Source organism: Helicoverpa zea, chromosome 4, assembly GCF_022581195.2.
Source record: "Helicoverpa zea isolate HzStark_Cry1AcR chromosome 4, ilHelZeax1.1, whole genome shotgun sequence".
NCBI lineage: Eukaryota > Metazoa > Arthropoda > Insecta > Lepidoptera > Noctuidae > Helicoverpa > Helicoverpa zea.
In genome coordinates, this window is record NC_061455.1 from 7,792,116 (window position 1) to 7,809,711 (window position 17,596).

Below are 17,596 nucleotides of genomic sequence, written 5' to 3' on the forward strand. Positions count from 1 at the left end.
AAGATAAACCCTTTGACAAGGATTGGCGAAACAAAGCACGGCTGTTTCTTTTGTGTTCTATTTTACAAACGTCTTGAAATTATTTAAAGAATATTTTAAAATGTTTAATTCCTTCTCAATATTTATGCTTACTTGTGTTATGGGTAGGTACGTGTGTACCAAGGTACTATCTATTGATGTAAATGTAATTTAGTCTAAGGCCACTTTTAGTGACGATACTTAACGAATATTAAAAAATAATAACGGCGAATACAGATCGATCGTCGGCCACGTCTCGGCGCCTGATCTCTAAGGAGATCAGCCAGCTGCTGAGCACATAATAGGTGTACGTTCTCTCCGAGGCACAGCCCGGGTGTAGGTACCACCAACTCCCCGACTTCGGTCTGCTTTGTGGAAGTTTCAGAAAGCAATTTTTGCCTTACTCGGGAACCGATCAGGAGACCTTGTGCACAGCAGTCTAGCTTTGCGACCACTAACCAACGCTGCAACTTCATAAGGATGCAAATTATGCCAGTAGAGTTTTTAAGCAGGCCTAGAGCACTTAGATACTACCTACTTGAGACGAGCGCAACACGTGTCGATTGGCGATTTCAGACTTTAGAGCCGGTACCGGACTATGAGATGAGATCACTTTGTTGTTGGGATTCTTGTTGATTGTCGTAATATCTATCCTATGCTTGATTTACAATATACATACCTACATAGGTACATTTTTCCGTCAGTGACTTCTCCTACTACTTCAGTAAAAAAACATTTCTAGCATTCCCTGATATTTTTTGTCCTATTTAACACTGAAATAAACTCTTTTGCAAAAAGGGGCCTATGAGAATCATCGTTTTAAGAACCCCTGGTGTCTTCTTTAAATCTAGATATTGCTAGACTTGTTGACAAAGAAAGTTTATTTTAGCTTTAACTTTAAATGGACCTTTCTGCAACTGACGATAAGTATGTTTCAAGAGATTTTAATTACTGGAATATGTTACTAGCAACAATAAGGTTAATCAAGCATACTTAAGAGCGTGTTGAATTTTGGGGAATTGCTAATAAAAGTGGTTACTTAAACCTTTTGCTGGTCTCTTTCCTGTGGACTAGAAAGCTCGTCGACGATAATTATGTAACGTTGATAACGCATTTTTAATAACTGATGGATGAAGCTTTTTGTTAAATAAAAAAAAAATGAAAAATTATACACATTTGGTTTTCCACCTGTATATTTTCAGCATTTATTTATTTCTATATAGTTCTGAAAATTAGCTCGTTCAAAAAAAAACTCTACAGCCTAAAATTTATTTCATAGTTACTTTAACGATGCAGTTCATTTATTCTTTGTAATAAAATTATAAAAATATGTAAGTAAGGTTTCATAACTAGGTATGTAGGTATGTAATGAAACGTACGGAAGCCTCGACTTCTTGCAGGTATTTTTACTTTTGCTATTTGGTAGGTCAAGGTTTTGAATAGCTTTGATATAGGTGAGGTACTTTGTTAAAATAATACACCCGAAAATGCTTGCACACTTTATTTCCAAGTAAGATAGATATCAATACACTGATAATACACGAGGATAATTCATTTTGGCAATATTATGTACACGATACTACATTTATAAATTATAGACTATTTGAAGGATGCCTTTGTTTCTGGTTGGCGAAATTCGAGACTTCATTATAAATTCCATAATAATTATCATAAATAGTTTTTATTCAAAATAAAAATAATTCGTCTACTGTGTGTAAATGTTAAAAAACTAGGTAAAAACTCTTTTATAACCAAATTAATTAAAATGTTTCAAAAATATTAGACTGGGGAATTAAAATGATTTTACAATTACAGGTGTAAATGATGAAAACATCTAATTAAAGCTTAAATGAGTTAAAAATATGCAGGTAACAAAATAAGTTTAATTCAAAATAACTAAGTCGGGGCAAACAGACAACCGTGCAAATTGACGGTGGCACTTAATCTATCTATAACAAATTCAGTCCGTAAAGGCTAACAATAGCTCATAAGTTTTATTGGTATTTCAAGATGAAAGCAAGATTATGCTAAAATAATAGACTACTGACTAGTAGATAAGATGTACCTAAAACATACGTTTTCTATCCTAGGTAAAGTTCTCGCTAAACTTTTTGTAGTCGTGGAACAACGCGCGAACGCTGACCAGAAACGATTTTTAACTATAGATGTTTACTACACGCACATCGTATATGACTCGGTCTTACGTGCTCGTAATTGAGTTGGTGACCGCATTGAATTTAGCGAGAACTATGAATACCTGAAATGGCATTGTTTTAATTAAGAAAAACAAATGCATTGTGAGATCTCGCGCGACCTCAGTGATGCCAGTTATAAGCCTCTTTAATTTAAATATTATCTACTATTTGTAATGTCAATAAAAAATAAAATTCATAATCAAATGAACATTTGCCCATAAATCTGAAAGACAGAAAATACAAAGGCTTACTACTCATCACTCTTACTATATAACACTTTTCTACAATGATATGAAGCTTCAAACTGTGTAGTAGTCTATTAAAATTCAAAAATAAGAAAAACACCTAAGAGGCATACTTTTAAAATGGAATTTCAAGGACAAACCACGCCTATGATCAAATCACTAGAATGAATACATTCGAACAAGCTAATATACATATAGAACCTTTTTTCTTACACACATCATCAATCATAAATGTTCATTTATGTATCTAATAACCGCACAGAAATAGCTTCAATTACATAAGTAATAAAGTATCGAAGTCAAAAATTGATGTACTCTCCTTGGTTCTTTGACAATTACTAATGAAATACACGTATAGATGGTATACGAAAGAAAAATTGACTACGATAAAAGGTAGGTCAGAGCTCATTTATACACATCACTAACAAAGTGCTCCAAAAGTCAGATGACGAACGAAACTCAGAATTTGTGATAACAATATTAATATTGGCTTCTAAAACACATCGTGACTATACATTTTTGTTTTTTGTGATAAATATGTGAAGAAAATGTCTTTGTTATCTTACGGTGTGCCTACATACGTGATAAGGTTCAATGATATTTTTATACACAAACGAATAATACTCTTATTGTTATTTTAAAGATAGATGTAAACTGTGATGTCATATATTTTGATTGCTGAATGAAAGATACACTGACTTGCACGTATGTCGACAGGTTGTATTGTAGGGAAACATACAGCAACTGGCAAAATTCACTAAATCAGTCTGGGGGAATAACAGTTCTAAAACTAAGGTGTTCCACTTCAGTACAAGTAATTTTTCCTAGGGAATATAGCGTGTGGTTCCTTATAATTAGGGTCGGGCTGGTTGCGGTAACGTCGGGCGAGCCATACGGCGAATAACTGAAACATATAACATTAAATATTACCAACACTGTTCACAGAAGAATAAAGTACATAAGTGACAATAGAAACAAACATGCACGAGCAAACATGCTAATAAATAATGTAATGTGTAACAATACATTAACACAAGCACGCAAATCAAATAAAAATATATAATTGTATTGTATAGTTCTTGAAGATTTCATTGTTTTTTATTAATGAAAAAGTAGACTGGTTTGTTTTTAATTGGGGAAAAGTCTTAATAATAGCCATTTGCAAATAAGAAGGTAATGCATAGAAATTGTAACGTTTGGTAGGTTCTTCATGATAATATAATATCAATATTATGTATTTATCATTTTATAAAACTTCCATGGACGTAAACGATAATGTAAGTACGTAGGCAGTTATTTCCAGCATCAAAAAAATACAAATTACGTAATTGTTAGAGATTCTGTATTATACCCATTTCTATGATGATAGACATTTATTGGCGAGTTTTTATCTGTATCCGCATTTAAAGCGATTTGTAGATTTTTATTCATTTCAGAAATAAAATTAATAAAGCCCGTCCATATGATGAAGAACAACCATATCTTGCTAAGTAGTTTGGAAGTGTATTTTAGTTTTCAAAGAGTCATTTTTATGATTCAATTTATACAGGTTACGTCAAGATTTTTTTATATTAAAAAGAAGCGTCATGCGCGTTTTACAGAATCACACATGCAAATCCAAAGCAAAACACCAATCCACCTCAAGTGATTAAAATCCACATCGTCAGATCATTCACAGAAATGCACTGGGGTTAGCACGCGGATCCTTTTGGTTACGGTATCTTACTGTCAACCATACACCCAGAAACTGCAAATTAATCGCCCGATTGTTAGTCACAAGTGCAAGCGAAATGTTTGAAATGTTATCATGGAGGAAGTAGATTCTATGCATGTACAGACAGATTGCAGGTCCAAGTTCCTGGAGGGCTAAACAGATCAGACGAATTTATTCAGTTTGTACGTTAACCTGTTGTTATAAACTGAAAATTACTTCTGAACCTCCCAGTAAAAATAAATTCGACCAAATGGCTCCAAACACAAAACAAATTCTGTCTTGGAGACTTGGCAGTTTTATATGAACATGGTCTGTCTGTACACTTGTTACGTAAAGATGTTCACCAGCTTTAGTGATAGTGACAAACAATTAGCGGCCTCTAATGGAGCGGTAATCTGAAATACTTCAATATTAATTACAAGATATTTATACACCAAATAAACAAATCGAGAATAATAACTTGATCCATGCGTTTTCCTCGAAATTATATCTCCTTTTATTGGCATGCAAATAATTTATGTAGATAGAAACAGTAAAGTGTGTTATTATTGTAAAATGTGGTAGATAGGTACTATGATTTGTTTTTAAATTAATCATCTAGAAAAAATGTGTAAAAATGCTTTTGAAAACCTGAATACCTACTTAATATATATTTTTATTGATTTATGTGTTCTCTATAACATGCATAAGATATATTTGATAAGATTTTTTTTTTAATTTAATTTACTAAACATATTTTTGTTCCATGACATACTATTACGTATTTTATTTTGATGTATGAATGTTTGTTTTAGGCAGGTACTTCTTATTGCTTATTCCAATTATAATATACATTAAATAAAATATTGAGACAGAAGAAAGCCATATCAAACTGTATTTATCTAAATACTGTCATTGAACAATGATAAAGTGAGATAACTAGAGACAATGAACAAAAGAACTCACCTCAGTGAAACTGAAAAACAGCCCAATGCCACCACATAGCTTGAATGCATAGTCAATAGTCTCCTTCAGTTTTCCCATACATGGCTCACATTGACAATGTAATGGGTCAAATGCATTCTGGCAGCAAATTTTCTGAAATAAACAAATCAATATTTTAGTTGAACATTACAAAAATATAGAGCATAATCACACGCATATTATCAAACCTAATGCAATCATGTTTACAGATAGATATTGCGAAAAGGTTATCTACCCTTTATCTAAACAAGTAAAACTTGATTTGGGTCATGCACAATTTGTATCAAGAATATTCCATACTAAAATACATTAAATGATCTCTGACGCTCCTGTTTTTTTTTGTTTAACACAGAACAATTCCATGATACAAAAAGCTCCAGAAGCGAAAAAATTTTGCATAGCACTTAGGGTCAATTCCCACTGAAAGAGCAGCGGCCGGCAGCGGCCGTAAGAGCACGGAAAATGTAAGAGCGCGGCGCGGTGCGGCGCCGCGCTCGCGCTCAATCCCTTGCAATTACGGCCGCTGCCGGCCGCTGCTCTTTCAGTGGGAATTGACCCTTAAACCGCCAACATAAAAGTAAGCCTAAGTGTGTATTCAACTTTGCATGTAGTCGGCCTCGTTGGTCTAGCCGTCGCAAACGCGGCTGCTGTGCACGAGGTCTTGGGTTCGATTCCGGGGCCGGGCCGAAATCGGATAGTGGGTTTTTTCAAATTTTCACAAAGGCGGCCTGAAGCCTGGAAGTTGATGATTGATACACCTGTGCATCGGAGAGCACGTTAATGTCGGTCCTGCGCTCATCAATCTCTCTCCGGACGTGTCGGATTACCATCTCATCTGGCTATGAAAGTGAAGAAATAGTGAGTGTGTCTGCGCGAATACTTGTGTAGTCTACTATCTATAATATTATTATGTCCTGCGCATTTGGCTAAGTTGCTGGATAGTTGAATACACTGTTAACAGCATAATGTCCTCTGTTACTTACATCAACTATTTCACACGAAGGGTGCTCAGCAGTTCCATTCTCAGGTGTTCTGCTCTGAAAGCCGCAGCACTGAAACCGTTCCTGAACTTGTTCTTTCACATCCAAAGTAACTTTGTTCCATCCCTGAACACAGAAATAACAATATTATTGTGAACTAAAGTCATATTTAATTCAGTGTTTAACTTGAATAGAAATTCAATCTCTCAATAAACAGTAAACATATTTTTTATGATGAAATAAATTATTTATAATAATAATTGTATAAGTAGGAAATAAAATGGGAAGTTACTTATTATCTACATGTACGAGGGCGGGTCAATAAGTCCGTGACTTTTGGAATAAAACACAGATTTTTGATAAATAAATCATTTTATTTTTCAACGTAGTCCCCCTTGAGCTCTATACACTTTGTCCAACGCTTCTCCAATTTTTTTATCCCTTCCAAAAATTAGAATTTGTCGAGGTCCTCAAAATAGGCCCTTGTTTGCGAGATGACTTCATCATTGGAGTCAAATCTTTTTCCACCAAGCCATTTCTTCAGGTTTGGGAACAAGAAGTAGTCACTCGGAGCCAAATCTGGAGAATAGGACGGATGAGGGAGCAATTCATAGCCGAATTCATGGATTTTTGCCATGGCAACTGCACATGTGTACTTGCATTGTCTTGGTGGAAAAAAACTTTTTTCTTGGCCAAATGATTTCGGTTTTTTTCGAAGCGGTAGGTAATAAGGTGGCATAATATTCCCCATTGATTGTTCTTCCCTTTTGAAGGTAGTCAATGTGGATTATCCCGCGTGCATCCCAAAAAACAGTCGCCATAACTTTATTGGCTGACAAACTCACCTTGGCCTTCTTTGGTGCCGATTCACCCTTAGAAACCCACTGTTTTGACTGTTGTTTGGTCTCTGGTGTGTTGTGATGGATCCATGTTTCGTCCACTGTTACAAAACGGCGCAAAAACTCCTCCATATTGCGATCAAACAACGCCAAACCTTCCTGTGAAGTTGTTACACAATTGCGTTTGTGGTCGACTGTGAGCAAACGCGGCACCCATCTTGCGGAAAGCTTTCTCATGCCCAAGTGATCATTCAAAATTGAAACCATTGAGCCATGCGAGATCCCTACGGCTTCCACAATCTCTTGCACTTTCAATCTTCGGTCGGCCAACACCATACCGTGGATTTTTTCGATTGTTTCGGGTGAAGAGACTTCATCTGGGCGTCCAGGGCGTTCGGCATCTTCAGTGCTTATACGGCCACAACGAAATTCAGTAAACCACTTTTTTACGATTGAAATCATTGGTGCAGAGTCCCCATAGTATTTATCAAGCTTAGCCTTGGTTTCGGTAATGGTTTTTTTTCGCAAAAAATAATGCTTAATGAGCACACGAAATTCACTTTGTTCCATTGTTTCTTCAGATTACTGGGTAGTCTGATAAAGATAGCTGTCAAACACAATCTAACTGACGCAGCAAGTTCAAATTTTGTCAGGAGTCACCTCATAGATGCCTGTTAACAGGAGTAGTGTTGCTTTTTCAGTAAAGAGGTCAGAAATTCAAAAAGTCACGGACTTATTGACCCGCCCTCGTATATATGTTATGGACCAAGTGATAAATTGGGCAGTATACATAATGCCCGGTCATTATGAATAATGCCCAATATGAGAGCGCAATTTGATAATAATTATTCAAATAATCAAATTGACCGGGCACTATACATATTGCCCGTGACATTTTGGGCAAAGTAATACAAACATATTTAATTTCACTTTTTTTTGTTTTTGCCATTTAACTTAAAATAAACTAAACATTAAACCACTTAAATAATCAGCCTCATGATTTGGATTAATAATGAAGGACTTCTGCCTTAAAAATCCACTAGTTTTTGCATTTAAAAGTTAAGGAAAGTCATATTAAAAATATAACATAAAATATAATTAAATTTAAAACCAAAAATTTACAACGTATCTTTGTTTTATACAAATGACTTATTATTATAAAACGAAATAAACTAAAGTTTAAGCGATTGGACTCATTATTTGGCATAATTAACTTTTATTATTTAGCTTCTCTAAATAAAAGTCACATAGAAAATATAATTCAAATAGGGTGCTATTTAAACAGGCTTCTTTTTAATATCATTAATCGCCCCCAAAAATGTATGTTGCCTTCTAAAATACTAAGTCAGCCACAATTAAATTTGTAGCATGCTAAACTAAAGTAAACTTCTGAAATACTATTAAATGACATCATAAAATATAAAATGACAATATTTTTTTTACTCAGTACGTTTAAAATATAACACATCCCATATCAATTAACAGAGCATGGAAGTAAGCATGCAACATGCAGCAAGCATGGCTTCTGTCACGGCTCCGGCGCTGCGGGGCTCCGGCGGTCCCATGCGAGCTTATCGTCGCAGATGGTTTTCACGCTCACCACCGCAGCTTCGGCTTGCTGGCCGGCTCAGCCGGCCAGCCTCAGCCGTGGCGGCGAGCGCTTCAACTATCTGCGCCTCAGCTCGCAGGCCGCCTCGCCCCTCCACGCCTACGCGGTTTTGAATTGCACTCTAGGGGTAGGGCAGACAAGACTACGTGGAGTCGGTTTTGCAGCGATTCGTTTTCGTCACTAAGTTCAGATTTTAATACAATGTTTTGAATCCAAATTAAATTCTACCATAAAAAAAAGCAGCCAAGAATAATGAGATCAAGAAAAACGAGGCCGAGTTAGTAAATTAGATGACAATTGTCCAATTAATAATTTTGTGGCTAGACTTATAATTTCCCATTAAAATAGAACATATAATTTAAAACAATAATCATAACATATGTAGCAAGTATCAGGATTTATTTATTAGAACAACTGCCACCCTCGCACCGCATAAAATATAGCTTTATTATCAATTTGCCCAACTATCATGTAGCAATATAATAATGCCCGTGCAATGTGATAAATAATGAAGTTAAGATAGTTATTAATCATTTGGCCCGATAAAGCTAGACATTATTCATAATGCTCGGGCATTATAAATAATGCCCGAATTAATCACATGGTCCATAACATATATAAAAATGAAACCCGCTTTCCGTTGTCACGTCATAACATGAAAACGGCTTGACCAATTTGGCTGAAAATTAGAGGGGAGGTAACTTAGACCCGGGAGAAGGCTTTAGGATAGTTTTTGTCCCCATCCGGCTACGGGACGCGGGTGAAACCGCGGGCGAAAGCTAGTATTTAATAAATACTATGAGCTTTGATGTGTACATTCACTTCCAATGATAAACATCTTTGCTATGCTTATTAAATTTTTATTTATTAAAAAATATAGTACTTTTCTATTGATTTAACGACGTACATAAAAGCTGAACAGAAAATAGGTCATCATCAGCGGCGGCCCTAGCCATTGCGAGGCTACGTGCGGCAGGTCTATGCGAGGCCCTTTGTCCTATGTGAAAAGTATGTATTGCGAGAGCAAGCTGGTGTTTTGATTTAGCTAAACGTCATGTATGAGAAGAAATGGTCAAGTTAAACAAATTAATATATTTTTACTACAGTTTATATTTAAAGAATCACAAAATTAACAAATATTAAAATGATCTGATGCTTGCGATTTTTCTTAAGACTAAAATCTTTAATTAAAGCAGAATAATCGAATGAATGAGCAACGTCATTTACGATCGAAAGAATAGCAAGGGCTGAAAGTCGATCTTGTGTCATCGAATTCCTTAAACATGTTTTAATAATTTTAAGTCTCGAAAGACTGCTTTTTCGATATTATTATTTTATTATTCGAATTCTCAAGACTATTTCGGTAGGGGGATAAATTTCAGTTAAATTATTTTCTAATATATATTTCAGCACCGAGATAATATTCAGCCCGGGTGCAATCATGACCGTGCAATCACATTCATACGGAAAGTATGAGTTATTTTCTTGTAAATAAAAGGACTTAAAAGCGGCGCTACCTTCTAGGTTCGGCTAAAAAAGGATGAAAAAAATAAAACAAGAGGAAAGTAAGCAAGCACCCGCGAGCGTAGCGAGCCCAAAAATGTTTGAGGTTTGGGACACCAAAGCACCTAAACTTGTATAATAAACAACAGTGCAAGCTGAAGTCGCGAGCGTAGCAAGCACGAAAATTTTTTGAGTTTTGGGACATAAAAGTTCTCTAATCAATTTAGAAGGAAAGGTATTGGCAAGTGAATAGCCGCGAGCGTAGCGAGCACGAATTTTTTCAGATTGTTTGTTTAAGGACTCTCAAATTAAACTCGTAATTAGGCAAAAATAAAACAAATCCGTGACTGGATTGAGAGCCAGTTGTGGGTTTTAGCGCGAGGCCCTGTGCGAGGGCACAGTTCGCACACCCCTAGGGCCGCCACTGGTCATCATACTAATATTTTAAAGACATGATAACTAAAAGGAAAGTTTTTTTTAATAATCTCACCTGACGAGCCAACATTTCCTGGTGATCTGAGTTAACAGTCAGACAAGCACATGCTACTGAAAATTGCACCAAAAACAGTAGAAATAGAATCACCATATACTGTGTTCTGAGTCAAGTTGATTTTTTTTTATTCAAAATAATTTCTATTAAAATGGGTTAAGACATTATTATATTTTCTTAATACACAATAATTTATTATTTACTACATCCATATCTTATTTTGTAATCATTCATAGCTGTAATTGTACATGAGGCAACAAAAGAATAACTGTTAGGAAATCCTTGATACTGGCAATGCTCAATTACTTTCTAAAGTAGTCTACATATATTTACAATCACTTATTCTGCCTTGCCTTTGTTTTTGTGCTGTTAAATCCTACATATATATACAAAGGTTTCATATATATATGAGACCTTTGTACCTACTTAGTTAAATATTAAAAGGATACAAAGAACAGCATGACTTGATGATGTTTAACTGCTCCAAGTAGACCCAGCAGGGATATCAAAATGAGGAATACCCCACATGCCAGAATGCCTCCCACAATTGGCAAGTTGGTGACCAGTGACGACGCCTGCCCGTACACCGCCACTGATATCAGAATGCTGGCCACAACCTGACAAGTGTTAGTCACATTCAGTCAAGTATAACCACATGAATGTTATTTTTATAGCTCAACATTTTTTTTCCGAACGTGTAACATGATATCAACTCAATGATAAAAGGCACAAATTAAAATATTAGTAGTTAGAAAGTTTCTTACCACATATAGAATATTCAGCGCAATCAGAGCATTTTTGGAACAAGTGAATCCTCCGCACATTGTGAAGTCTATTATTTTACAGCCACTTCAAATCACTCATTTAATTATACGCAGTTATTACGGAAGATAGGACAACTTTAATGAAATGCTTTTAAGTTTGTATTTAGATCACTGCAACATCAAAAAAATAAATCAATGACAATAGAACACATTTATACATACACAATGTTAGAACTGTTCAATGTAATTTTCAGATACTGTGACAAATACGTGTAATTAATAATTACTGTTACAAGTCGAAAAGTTCATCGATTCTTTGATGAAACCAAGTAAATGAAAGTACGTACGAGTTATGATTTTTGATAAAATTGACAGAACGGCCTCTGAGGAGATCATCGAGCTTAGAATTATAAGGAGACGCCGTTTTGATATTGACGTATCTATAGTTATATAAATATGAAACAAACTATGCAACATAGTTCTGTCTCACTCTTTCTAAGCAGATAAGTGTATTTGAAAACAGGGACAACAATATTTTTGTGATTGCGTAAAATGGTGACATTTACTTTTGAAATCCTCCTGTTTGTAGGTGCGTGCCATATCTGGCCATATATGTCATGGTAGTTGTGCTGTCAAATAGGTGCTCTTCGTGACTTATTTTTGCTATTTTATAGAATATCACTCGTGTTTACTTTTAAGACTTTACTATTTCAATAGTGAAATAATCAACGAATATGCCTATGTGTTGTATTGTGAAGTGTGGTGCTAGGAAGCACCAAAATCAAGCTGGATTGTCTTTACACAGGTTAGGAACCTATTTTTGCTAGAAACTACATAAAATAATTCACATTTTATAAAAAATATGTTACGGGAACATGAATTGATGGTGAAAGTACTTATATTTTGGTTTATTTCTGTATAAAAACCTATATTTAGAAATAAATGTTGTTTACAATAACATGTTATATTGGCATAGTGCTGTGCAGTTGTCATAATAGTATCGATATAATATCCACTTAATAAGTCTGCTTTTACAAATTTTAACATCAGAACTTACTGTCCCTAAGACACTGAGCCCTCAGAGTTGTGTATTATTTTCAACAAAACATCAGTTAAAAACATTTTGATTAAAAAGGCGTATTATAAAATTCAGGATTTTAAAGACATATTTTATTGAAAATAATATGTTTTGCCTTTTTATTTTCACATGATGCTTCTACGGCGACCACGGGCACGGCAGTGCTTCCGCACAGCCGAGCAAATTGGAATGCAAGTTGCAATATTTGCTTGAGAACTTAGTTACCGAGTATAGGTTTCGAATTGTATAAATATTTTTTTCTTAGCACTAAAATTGTTTTGTACAATCGATTAATACATAATTAGCTCCATTTGCATTATATAACTTTCTCATGAATAGCTTGAAAACGATTTTAAATTATTGTATTTTTTTTAAGAGAGTATCTCCTTATGGCGTTTCTTGCGGATTCTTCTTCATAGGACCGAATCTTTGGCACCCTGCAACTAGTCTGTCGTGAAAGAACTTTCATAGGGCTATTTGAAATAATAAATAATTTCTTTGCCTGTTTTTTTTTTTTCAAAGGTATCACCCTACTGAAATGACTCCTCCCATTTGGTTGATGTTGTTGAGGTTATTAGTATCAGTGAAGTTAATGTGATAGTTAGTTCTATGACGAAGAGATTATTTATACTCGGTTATTTTTATGCACCCAGTAAGACTCGTACATACTTCTAACTAGAATACAATATCGATATTTGTTGAATCCGGTAGCGGTACAACCCTAGTAATGGCAGCCATTTTAGTTACTACTGCAGACTGACAGTAGGTGTGCACGTTTTTTTCGTGACATTTCCTGTCCCTATAGTTATATGTCAATGGAGGAGATTGACTGCTGAGATCGCCACAGAGACCCAAAGAAAGACTATAGAGTAAAAGAGGCACAAAATGAGGATTTTTTCAAAGAGTAAAATAATAATTGGTTTGAACAGTGCACGTGAGAGGGCAGCACTATAGCACCGTGTCACAGTTTATTACCGTGGCCATGTAAAGCCCGCAGTACACATTGGCCTGTGTTGGGCCAAGCTTTGCAATGCACAAATGTAGGCCACGATCAAATGGTGTTTACACATTGGCGCATGGCTCATTGCTGCCTGGCAAACCACTTGCGATTGACGTCGAAGTAATTAAGGCTGCGGCTATTTATTTGTACACTACTATATATATTTTTATTATACTACACTACTATATGTATTTACAGCTTGGCAAAAAAGAGTCTGACGCGGTGACAGTTGGAACTAAAAATCAAAATCAAATAAAAATTGTTAACATCGTTAATACTGGACATTGAAGTGTCCAAGGGACATCGCCTACTTAGGATTGAATATCTTCAAAAATAACAAATATCAAAATCTGTGAGTCGTAGTACTCCGGGTTGCCACAGGTGCGATAGTGCTGACCTCATTTATTCCACACTCTTTTTTGCCAAGCTGTATAATTATACTACACTAATATATTTACTACTATATTTATTTTTACACGCAACACAAAAGTGTACTATCCTCAGCGGCCGGTGACGAACTAAACATTGGCCGAATGTGTAAACACCACACGCCACGCTGGGCCACGATTCCTTTGATGTGTGCCCAAAAAACCGATAACTCGCCGAATTCGCGCCAACCTTGACAAATGTCTGCCAACATGCACCAATACCCCGTGTACACATTGGTGATGGCGTGTATTGGCCACTCTTGTGCCAATGTGTACTGGGGGCTTAAGAACCAAATGCAACCAAAAAAAAGGTCAAAATGCCTATAGCGAAAACTCGTCATCCCCAGCAAGGACTATCATTGCGCATAGCATTAATCATCTAGAGAGCGCGTACTAAGTTAAAGGTTATCTGACTTTTTAGGCACTTGCGCTTTTAAAACGCCTCCAATATTTCAGTTTGTATAAGTACTTTGCGAATGTGGTGAGAATGGCGATTTGAACCACATACTTTTTTCCTGTCCTCTCCTCGATCACGAAACTTTTATTTCAAATCTATTATCCTCTAAGATTCCTTTTCCTACCTCTTCTATCCCTGTCTTACTAGTAACTAATAATTTCAATGTAAGTATATATATGTATTCCCTCAATCACATACGTATTTAATGTCTCTCCTATAATTCTCTAATAATCTTATCCAATACCCAAATTCCGTAACCTTATTTAATTTCTACTCCTAGTTCTACCAAGTTTCCCCGTTTTTGTCGGTGGCATTGCGCAAATAGATGGCAAATAGCGACATGCCAAGGAAAAAAAGTATCGTTTAGTCACTGTCAAAGTGTCAACTAAATCAATGTCAAACTACATTCATTTCCATCATTTCGGTGATTTCCACAATAAGAAATGTGGATCGTTCTTTGTCTAGGATTTTAATTATGTAAAACTTTGAATTGCACTTTAACCGCATCAACGATATAAAATAATATACGTCCCTTCTATACACTTAAGCATAATCAAATCTATTAATTCAGTCAAAACATGGTAACACGAAAGCCCATAAATTGGTTCCTAACTGAGAAAGGCCGCACATTTTCTTTCTCCGTAATTACGGGCACTGGAATTGCATGTGCAGCAGCTAAATATGGTCCACAGACATTTTTCTTGGATAAATATAAAAACTTCGTACACTATTACAAGTAAGATTTATGTTTGTATAAATATTCTAGTACAGTATGCACTCTTATCATTAATTCCTTTCCGCTTTATTTTCAGCAATGGTGAACCGGCACTTTTGTCTAAGGAACTTCGCGATAGATGTTCAAAATGTCTGGACATCCTGAAAATACCTGATGTTCACCGAAAACTTGTTGTGCCATTCAGTGTTTTTGGATTTGATTTGTTTCATGCTGGTATGATCTATTTTGAAAATTGTATTGTTTCATCCAAAAAATTAGAATATTAAGATGATTCACTGACCAAAATACTTGCCATTTACTAACATTGAAAGACTGCAGAAATCATAAAAATAATTTGTTATTCAAACTCCCAGCTTCAAAAAAATATATATTTTTAAAGCATCTTCTTGTTAACAACCTTGGAGTTAATTTAAAATTTGTGTTTAAGTAAACAGTCAGAATTAACAATTTTTACTGCAAATCAAATCTGTATTGCTGACATACAAATGGCCAGATCTATCATAATTACCTATAAATGTACAAGTTTTACCATGATTGCATTTGTTACAAGGACCTTTTATATGCTTTTATTCCTTGCTTGCTATGAAGAAATGGTTTAATTGCTCAATTTGCACTGCTGGGAAATTTCTTAATGTTTAAACTGTATTGTTGCAGGCAGTAAAAATTCAAAATTTGGAGTGGCTATTGGAATTCCAGTCAACTTCAATTATAAAACCTTGGCAGATATACAAGCAGATGATATTCAGGTGCTAATGTCTAATGTCTTAATTAATAACACTCTAATCCCCATTTTCACCAACAAATACCTAAATTTATTGATTTCCTAGGAGCATTTAGGGAACAGTTAATACAAATTTTATTTTCACCAAACAAAAACGAGAAATGTTAAGAGATTTATGTGAAAACGAGCATAATACTCTGTTAATTATAAAATTTTAAAAAAAGGCTCACACTCTTTTTATCATATAATTAAAAAAAAGAGGCTCACAAAATTAAGAAGACTTTGTTTTTTTTTTACTTGATTATGCTAATGAGTTATGTTGAAATTCTTTTAGATATGATTGGTTTTTCTTTATATCCAATATAAAATTTCCCTATACTGACTGTTTCTTTAACTTTTATGTTTGTAATGATTACAGGTTAATCAAAAAAAAGTTGACTGGGAATCTGAAGCTGGAAAAAAATTGGCTGAAGCTTTAATACTGCCAGAAAAGGTGCAAGAATTTGCAATATGTCGGGAAATTATTATGACACAGAATAATAAAATAGTGTATCAAGCTGCATATCCATTCACATGTTTATTTTTTGCATATAATGTTTCACAAATGCTCAATAGAAGATTAAACCTCTATGCAGGTCCACCACTTATGAGAGGCATTCTATACTCAATAGTAGGTATGTTTGCAACAGGTTTATATTTCCTAATGACTGACATGACTGAAGTTCATTATGAAACAAATACTGATGAGAAATTATGTGAACTTGGTCCAGAGTATGTCAAAAGTGGTAAAATATTTTATGAAAAATTATTAAACAGAAATCAAGCTCTAAGAGAATTGATGGGAAGTGAAGGAGAAAAGAAATATAGTAAAATGGGAAATGAGAATTTTGGCATCAGACAACCCAGGATAGCGTTAGTTCATAGAAAACTTTACTTTGAACAAAAAATTAAGGAAATGAATGACACTGAAATATCTGATCACAGTACTGATGTGTTGCTGTAGTTTAAACTAATAAGTTGGTTTAATTTAAATAAGCATACAAAGAATGATTTCTTATAAATAAATGCTTCTGTTTACACACATTTCATTTTTACCTTGTTTTCGTGGGTAGTGTCACCCCGCTCATCATCATAATTGTGTTTGCTCTCGAGATCCCGGCTCAGGTTGAGAATGTCCACTCCAGTAGTGCATAAGCACTTATGACTAGGTCATGCTTTAAATGTTTAATCTTTTTAAGGCGCTGAGTGCCCAAATTGGCTCGTCTCATAACATTTTTTGTCCAAATCTATACAGTTTTCGATGGCGAAAAAAAAAAATTAATCTTGAACATATTTCTGAGAACCCTGTTAATTTCAAAACACGTTCTCTTAAAAATTTTCTCGAACCAAAAATTTGTAAACTTAGGTATGTCTTATTAATAACTTCCCTGTCCCATGAGTCATATGTGATACACACACCTATTGTTTAACTGTTGTGGACAGTGAAGTGGTTATAGTAAGTTCAACTCAGTCTTGCGCGCGGCCTTATGTGTGGGTAACCCTTGTACATATGCAGTGACTTTGTGTGCGTGACAAGAGGTACAGTTGGGTACAAATACAGTTATTTAGGGGTTGTATACAGCTGCGGCTGTTTAAAGAAAAACAGTTATTACGTAATTTAATGTTTATTTATTTATAATGATTCTGAATCGCTACTTGAAAAATCAAACGATGAATTTTCGGATTCGCTACTCTCACCAAGGTCAATTATAAATTTTGACTCCATGTCAAAATGTCTATAGTAGGCATTCTTCTTTTTTCTTTTGTACATATCGACAAGTATTAACCAAAATCCCTTCATCAATTTGACTTAAACG

The 17,596-nt window shown here is 34.9% G+C and overlaps 2 protein-coding genes across 4 annotated transcripts; one reads left to right on the plus strand and one right to left on the minus strand.

Annotated features, from left to right (window-relative positions):
- Positions 1-1,504: 1,504 nt before the first annotated feature.
- On the minus strand, positions 1,505-13,304 carry LOC124629766 (tetraspanin-13). 3 transcript variants are annotated; one of them, XM_047163299.1, is made up of 8 exons: positions 13,225-13,304; positions 11,668-11,713; positions 11,321-11,491; positions 11,006-11,173; positions 10,557-10,655; positions 6,119-6,241; positions 5,118-5,249; positions 1,505-3,362 (listed from the first exon to the last, which is right to left on the minus strand). In XM_047163299.1, exons 3-8 carry the CDS (start codon positions 11,378-11,380, stop codon positions 3,264-3,266), a joined length of 681 nt encoding a protein of 226 aa, XP_047019255.1. In that variant the 5' UTR covers positions 11,381-11,491; positions 11,668-11,713; positions 13,225-13,304; the 3' UTR covers positions 1,505-3,263. The 3 variants fall into 3 exon arrangements, with proteins under 3 accessions (XP_047019255.1, XP_047019257.1, XP_047019256.1); XM_047163301.1 differs by lacking the exon at positions 13,225-13,304 and having other exon boundaries at positions 11,608-11,706; XM_047163300.1 differs by lacking the exons at positions 11,668-11,713; positions 13,225-13,304 and having other exon boundaries at positions 11,321-11,589.
- A 1,369-nt stretch (positions 13,305-14,673) lies between these two features.
- On the plus strand, positions 14,674-16,823 carry LOC124630040 (transmembrane protein 177). The gene is made up of 4 exons (XM_047163748.1): positions 14,674-15,019; positions 15,096-15,232; positions 15,674-15,765; positions 16,159-16,823. The coding sequence occupies exons 1-4, from the start codon at positions 14,862-14,864 to the stop codon at positions 16,741-16,743; spliced, it is 972 nt and encodes a 323-aa protein (XP_047019704.1). The 5' UTR covers positions 14,674-14,861; the 3' UTR covers positions 16,744-16,823.
- Positions 16,824-17,596: the final 773 nt, after the last annotated feature.

Excerpts from the sequence above, each read along its gene's own strand:
- LOC124629766 (XM_047163299.1), bottom strand. The coding sequence starts at position 11,380 with ATGTGCGGAGGATTCACTTGTTCCAAAAATGCTCTGATTGCGCTGAAT. Across the intron at positions 5,250-6,118 it reads CTTCGTGTGAAATAGTTGAT|AAAATTTGCTGCCAGAATGC; the intron begins GTAAGTAACAGA and ends TGTTTATTTCAG. Across the intron at positions 3,363-5,117 it reads TGTTTTTCAGTTTCACTGAG|TTATTCGCCGTATGGCTCGC; the intron begins GTGAGTTCTTTT and ends TATATGTTTCAG.
- LOC124630040 (XM_047163748.1), top strand. The coding sequence starts at position 14,862 with ATGGTAACACGAAAGCCCATAAATTGGTTCCTAACTGAGAAAGGCCGC. Across the intron at positions 15,020-15,095 it reads AACTTCGTACACTATTACAA|CAATGGTGAACCGGCACTTT; the intron begins GTAAGATTTATG and ends CTTTATTTTCAG. Across the intron at positions 15,766-16,158 it reads TACAAGCAGATGATATTCAG|GTTAATCAAAAAAAAGTTGA; the intron begins GTGCTAATGTCT and ends TAATGATTACAG.